General features: G+C 35.9%; 1 protein-coding gene across 3 annotated transcripts in view; it reads right to left on the bottom strand.

Moving 5' to 3' along the window:
- The window catches only part of UBR5 (ubiquitin protein ligase E3 component n-recognin 5), a 153,338-nt gene that overhangs the window by 18,587 nt on the left and 127,616 nt on the right, over nucleotides 1-7,135 (bottom strand). For all 3 annotated transcript variants that reach the window (XM_023517422.1, XM_023517434.1, XM_023517425.1), the window contains exons 46-50: nucleotides 6,746-6,866; nucleotides 6,560-6,658; nucleotides 3,430-3,673; nucleotides 2,327-2,438; nucleotides 1,129-1,273 (exon numbers count right to left, since the gene is read on the bottom strand). In XM_023517422.1, the coding sequence (XP_023373190.1) occupies nucleotides 1,129-1,273; nucleotides 2,327-2,438; nucleotides 3,430-3,673; nucleotides 6,560-6,658; nucleotides 6,746-6,866 (721 nt within the window). The remainder of the gene's footprint in view (nucleotides 1-1,128; nucleotides 1,274-2,326; nucleotides 2,439-3,429; nucleotides 3,674-6,559; nucleotides 6,659-6,745; nucleotides 6,867-7,135) is intronic.

The raw sequence follows: 7,135 nt of genomic DNA, 5'->3' as shown, positions 1-7,135 counted from the left end.
GGGGATTCGAACCCGCCACCTTAGGTGTATGTGGCTGGCGCCTTAGCCGCTTGAGCCACAGGTGCCAAGCCCTGAATCAGTAAAATCTTACATGACACTGGAGCTCAATTACAGTAGTCCATGCACTGGGCACAATCTTTTAAAGGCTACTTATAAGACCCTTATGACAAGTCTTTTTAAAGTTTTGAATACCCATGAATAAACATACATATATTCAATTTCCACATCTTATTTTCCTTGTCAGAGAGCCAGAAATACCTCTTTTATTTAAGCTACAAAAAAATGAAGGGAAAATAGTAAGGAAAGGAAAAGGAGAGAAAGATGCCTATATTTAAGGCTGAAGATTTACTGAAAAAAGTAATTAGTTTCCTCTGTCTTACTATTCTTTTTTTTTTTTTGAGACTGAGTCTCACTATGTTGCCCTCGATGGAGTGTTGTGGCATCACAGCTCACAGCAACCTCAAACTCTTGGGCATAAGCAATTCTCTTGCCTCAGCCTCCCAAGTAGCTGGGAGGTATCCGCCACATGCCTGGCTATTTTTTTTGTTGTAGTTGTCATTGTTGTTTAGCAGGCCCAGGCCAGGTTCTAACCACTGAGAATGGTTATGTGGCCAGCGCCCTAACCACTGAGCTATGGGTGCCAAGCCTGTCTTACTATTCTTTTGATATGAGATATGTACATGCAGTTATACATTAAGACAAAAAACACAACTAGTCTACATTTTATATTATAAAAGAAACTTGATGGAGCATTAAAATAAAAATTTTCCTGCAATATTAATCAATAGTGAAGTACTTGCAATGTGTTCTAGCTATAATCTTGTTAACAGATAAAATCTGTTTCAAAATTAATAACCTATGCAAATAAGCACCCAATGAACTTGCTAGGTAGAATGGGGACAAGGTCCCAATTTAGGATAAAAGGGGGAAAACAAATTCAAGCTATATATAGTTACCCTCCAACAAACATTGCTTCATTCCTTCTTAAGTCTCCTTTTTACTGCAGAGCTAAAAACAGGCCTTATCCTTGTGGCTTGCCAGAAGCTGACAATTTTTTAAAATACCAACTTTAATTCAAAAGCAAAAAAGTACAGCTAACTAAGCAGTACATAAGTGCATGGTACATACCGGTTGCATTGCTTGTACACGAGGATAAAGCCTCTCTCCAAGTGCCTGCCGATGTGCTGGCAGAGGATCAGGATCATCGCTAGGATTCCCTTCAGAAGCTGGTCTGAAGGGTCTAGTGTCAATGGAAAGCTGTCTTCTAAAATCTCTGTAAGAGGAAGAAAGTTATTAGGACTTTATTTCCTTTGACTACAATGTAAAAGTTATCAGGACAATTAGTAACAAAAAAAGAAAACAAGACCATAAAGTTCAGTTATGCCAAAACATAATAAAATTATCTAGATTTCTGTCGCCTGAAAGTTTATATCAGGCATCCTCAAACTACAGCCCACAGGCCACATTTGGCCCGCCGAGGACATTTATCCAACCCACCACGTGTTTTTGCCATTGCTGCCTGTCCTGCTTAGCAGCCAACTCGTCCTAGGGCCCACAGTCCAGCCCTCCAATGGTCTGCAGGACAGTAAACTGCCCCCTGTTTTAAAAAGTTTGAGGACCCCTGGTTTATATGATTTGTAATATACAATCTCTAAAAAAAAAAAATCATTTGATTCTAAGGGAGTAGAACCTTAAAATATCGGAAATTAAGAGTCCAGAAATTTTAGTCAAAAATGGATTAAAAAAAAAAAAAAAACCGACCCCTTGGGCAGCGCCTGTGGCTCTAAAGGGTCCCATATGCGGGAGGTGGATGGTTCAAACCCAGCCCTGGCATAATAATAAAAATAATAAAATAAAACAAACCCATACCAACAGGGAAAAAGCACAGTTTGCCATAATCAAGATTTTAAAACAAATTTAAGAGAGAATGATGTAAAGAATAAAAAGTGTTAACTAGTTGGGAACTGGAATAAATAGAAAGGAAATAGAATTTCAATTCTGGGTTTTTAAAACAGAATTTTTTATTAACAGACTATTCTTTGTTTATCTACATATGACCAAATATTAAAAACTATCATTTTCTTAAAAATAGTCCATAATGAAGACTCCTTCATTCATGGGCCTACCTCCAAGTTATCCAAAAGAAAGTAATATTCAATAAAAGACACAGGGGGGTACAGTGGCTAATGCCTATAGTTTGGGAGGCCAATGCAGGAGAATCACTTGAGGCCAAGAGTCCAAAATCAGGTTGGGAAATGTAGCAAGACCCCGTCTCTACAAAAATACATAGATTAATTAAAAATAGATGGAGAAAAAATTATCTTACCTATCCCTGTCTCTCCGAGAACCTGCTCGCAAGCCACTACTCCTCCTCATTTCCCTTTCTCTCTCCCTTTCCCGATCTCTCTCTCCTCTGTTCCTTAATCTCTGCATTAAACCTAGAAGAAAATATAAAATAAGACTTTGTTTAGACGAATGCAAATACCTTAAATTTCTGTCAATGCAAAGAAACAAGACAAACATAAGAAGACATGATGGCTGAAGATCATCCTTCCTTAGCATCTGTATTAATGCCTGTCTCTCAGTCTCCTTATGGTTTTGAGGGTTAGAGATAATTGTAGAATGTAGTTGGCACCTAACAGATCTTCACTCAGTATCTGTTAAATCGATTTTTCCTCTTGTCATGTCAAAGCTCTGAAATAAAACATAGCAACCCAGACTATCTAGTAGTCTAAGCCAGAGTATTATTGCCTAAAAGTGTGCAGAAAAGATACTTCTGAAATGTTACAACTTCCCAAGTTTTGTATTCACATTTGCTAACTTCTTTTCATTATTAACACTATATATCAAATGGTAAAACTGATAAAGGGCTGAAGAACTCTCCCCATTTTATCTATCCTTTCTACATTTCATTCAGTGTCCACAATAATGGTTTATAAAACTCCAGTGAGATACAGCTTGGATAAAATACAGAATTTTCTTAGTATTATCTCTACAAACTTTCCCTCAGTTACTACATCCATCTGCCCACAAACATGACAAATCTTGTGCCCCTACGGAATGTGGACCACCAATTATCTACTAAGACTTTTGCTTCTAATTTTCAGTTTTTTTTAATTTGCTAACTGTAATCTTAAAAATTAGCTGAGAGTCCTAAATCTCAAAATGTTGCTCCTCAAACATGTATAATAATTGAGATGAGAAAGTAGTACAATCATAAACATTTATCAAATGAATGTGTCAGGAAAAGAGCAAATTGTTAAATTGTCAATGTTAAACTTTAAACAAGATTAAATCATTATATCTGTAATAAAATCATTTTGAAATATATTTATACACTTTTAACATATTACACAACCACCATGATTATCATTGTTGTTTTGATGAACAAGGAAAGAATTTTATGGTTATTATGTGTGCAGTACTTACTTGTGTGGGTACCTTTGTTGGCATTTTGGATACAATCTAAATTTGGCAATTTTTCATTTGACAAAAATGCTTGTGCAATGGCTGTATAAAAACTCCGTGCTACACCACTGCCCTCTCCTGGCTCATCCTTAAATGTGACCTTTACTCTGTGCACAGCCATTGGCGTGGTAGCACATCTCCGGCCAAAGTGATTATTAAGCTGCCGCATGGTCTGCTGGATGAGAAGATCTCGATCCCGATCAACCTATTAAAACACCAAAAGCAGTAATTTTCAAATTCAATGTTAAAAAAAATCACCTTAGTTTATGTAAAATCTGAAAATCTAATTTTAGCTTTTCTATGACACTTTAAGAACTACAAAGTAATGTGTATTCACAGAAGCTTATGCATCCAAATAGACATTGTAAAGCACACAAGATGTCTTTCATTAAATCAGGACAATGGGACAATTTTGGGATGTACCAGAATAAATTTCAAATGATCAGAGATCAGAGATGTAAAAAAATTTTTTTAAAAAGGCAAGATACTAGAAAACATGGATGAATTCCCTGGTATTGGCATTAGAATACCGTAAGCCAAGTGCAGGACAAAAAGACAAATGGAAAAATTTGCACCTTCTACCACAAAGATATATATTCATGAATAACTGTGTATATCACCTACAGATAAAAAACCTCAAATCTGAGTAGAAAAACTGGGCAAAATAGATCAAGAAAGTTTATAAAAAAAGAAATTTAACTATCCTAAATATACGAAATAATATTTAACTTTGCTCAAAATAAGAGAAATTCAAATTAAAACTATACTAAGATAACATTTCTTACCAATCAGATAAGCAAAAATCTAAAAATCTGACAAACTGCTGGTAAGACTATAGGGAATTAAGAATTCTCATATTGATGGTGAAAAGGCAAAAACATACAACTATTATGTAGGAAGTATTTGCCTCTGGCCAAATTACATTCACATGACTTTTAACTAATCAATTCCATGTCTAGGAATCTGTCTCAGGGACACACTAGCAAAAAAGAGAAATAAGAGACTATTCACCACACTGCTATCTGTAACAGCAAAAGATTGATAACAAACCTAAGGCTTAGCACCTGTAGCTCGAGTGGCTAAGGCATCAGCCACATATACCAGAGCTGGTGGGTTCAAATCCAACCTGGGCCTGCTGAACAATGACAACAACAACCAAAAAATAGCCGGGCATTGTGGTGGTGCCTGTAGTCCCAGCTAATTGGGAGGCTGAGGCAAGAGATTTGCTTAAGCCCGAGAGTTGGAGGTTGCTATGAGCTGTGATGCCATGGCACTCTACCAAGGGCGACAGCTTGAGGCTCTGTCTCAAAAAAAGAAAAAGAAAAAGAAAACGAAAACAAACCCAAAGGACTCGTCAATAGGGGATTGGCTGAAACACTGTGATAACCATAAAATATAGTACACTAAGTAGCTATAAAGAGAAAGTAGAACATTTCTCTATATATAAAGCTATGGCCTTAATTCTGGGATGTACTATTAACTAAGAAAAGCAAGGTGGACTAAAAATGTATAGTATGCTTGGGGATGTGTGGGGAGGTAGGTAATGAATACACACATATAGGTATCTTTGCATTTTTAAAAGGAGAAAGTAAAATGTTTAAAAATAATAAAAGAAGGCTGGGCATAGTGCTCACGCCTATAATCCCGGCACTCTGGGAGGCCGAGGCAGGTGGATCACCTAACCGCACAAGTTTGAGACCAGCATGAGCTAGAGGGAGACCCTGTCTCTAAAAGTAGCTGGGCATTGTGGTAGGCACCTATAGTCCCACCTACTCGAGAGCCTGAGGCATGAGAATAATCACCTGAACCCAAGAGTCTGAGGTTGCTGTGAGCTATGACACCATGGCACTCTGTCAGGGGTGACAAAGTGAGACTCTGTCTCAAAAAAAAATAATAATAGTAAGGAAAGAGATAAGAAGGAAAATTGAAATGACTTCTCTGGTTATACCTTCTTCTGTAGAGTTGACTTTGCAACACTATAGATGTTTTAAATTACAAAACAAAGCCCAAAAAGAAGAGAAAGCAATCCCTAAAAACTCAAAGCAAAATGAAAACAAAAGGTCTAAATTGTAAGATTCTGGTAATAAAACCATACATAAATGAGTTATTTCAAAGAACTTTAAAATAATCTACGTGTCTCTCTAGCAGGATATGATCCAAGAACAAAAAACTGCCAATTTTAAGCAATTTTCAATAACCATTTTTGTTGGTGATAGTATTGATGTTATAATTCTAAGATCATTGTGTGTATGCTGTGGGATAAAAGCAAATGAGTAATTTTATCAATACTGTGAAAGTTGGATATTCAGTTTAGAAGAAAAAAGATAAAGATCTAGGACGTAAAAACAAAATAATCTTGCAGTCCTAAATCTTGAGTTTGAATTGGGTATATCAGTATGAATTCATGATGAAATTAAAAAAAAAAAAAGAAAACAGAGAAAATGTGTTTCCTAAGTCTATTTATATAAAGGCCATTAGATGCTATGACCAACACAGTAGCAATGTGTAACCCGATAACCAGGTTGTCATCCCAAAATATAATTTCCTACTAAAAGCAATCAGTTACTTGAGGAAATGGCTGACTTAAAATCTGCTACAAGAAATGCACAAGATTAAAACATACCACAAGAAGTTAAAGATTATTGAGGTTGCGTCAAAAGGACTTGGGAGCCAAGATGGACTTAGGACTCCCACTAGCCAAAGAAGAGGCAATGTGAGCATTAATATAAATAATTTCAATGGAATGAAACACATCAGAAAATGTTTCAATCAATATATGCATAATGGTATGTCTAAAACAAGTTTTTTAAAACTCACTGGCCATATATAGACAATGCTAAAAGTCATCTTGAAAGAAACCAAATGCCAGGAAAAAAATCATGTTCTAAATTTGGTGATTTCCTTATTTTTAGTTACAGATATAGAGTGTCCATAAAATTTGTGTGCGATCAAAAGTAGTGTGCAATTTAGAATTTCACAGGAACTTTGACACCCTATACATATTCCTGAGTGAAAGCTATTGTTATTCTGCATGTTTAAAAACTTATATAAATACCAAAGCATATGACAATATAAGAAAATCTACCTTTACCTCTAGTGATAAATCTCTTGACTGCTGGTTTCTCAGTTTTTCCATTTCTCTACGGAATTTTGATTCTTTTACCTCAAAACCACCCAGTTCAGTTAGGATCTTAAAAAAAAAAATACATTACTGAATTATTCTCTGAAATATGTTCTTACCAAGCAGAACAGAATTTCAAGTGCACAAAACACATACCGATCCAGGTTCTGCTCCAACATCTTCCATGAATACCCTGCCGAACAGTTCTAAAGAAAGCCGCCAACGTCCTAGCAGCATATCATGAGAAATAACCATTCCCATAAAGCTACACTGTGGCCTGTAACAAGTTTTAAAGGGGGGGAGGGGAACGACAATTTAGTTAATTTCAAAAAATTCACTGTTTTTTTAGTCAATGATAGTAATTTACTTGGTTATTTTATATTCTGAAGTCCTAACTTTTTCAAATCCACATCCCCTCTAACAGAGAACTCTTCTATAGCTACTCGTTACTTGCAGAACTTATTTTTTATTCCCTTATAGGACTCTGTCATCTACATATGAATAAATCTCCAGCCTACTTCCTATCTTTATCTTTCATTTTACCTT

Source organism: Otolemur garnettii, unplaced genomic scaffold, assembly GCF_000181295.1.
Source record: "Otolemur garnettii isolate 467f Iridium unplaced genomic scaffold, OtoGar3 scaffold00004, whole genome shotgun sequence".
NCBI classification, from domain to species: Eukaryota; Metazoa; Chordata; class Mammalia; order Primates; family Galagidae; genus Otolemur; species Otolemur garnettii.
Note: the sequence above shows the minus strand (reverse complement) of the source record. Positions and strands in the feature narration are given on the sequence as shown.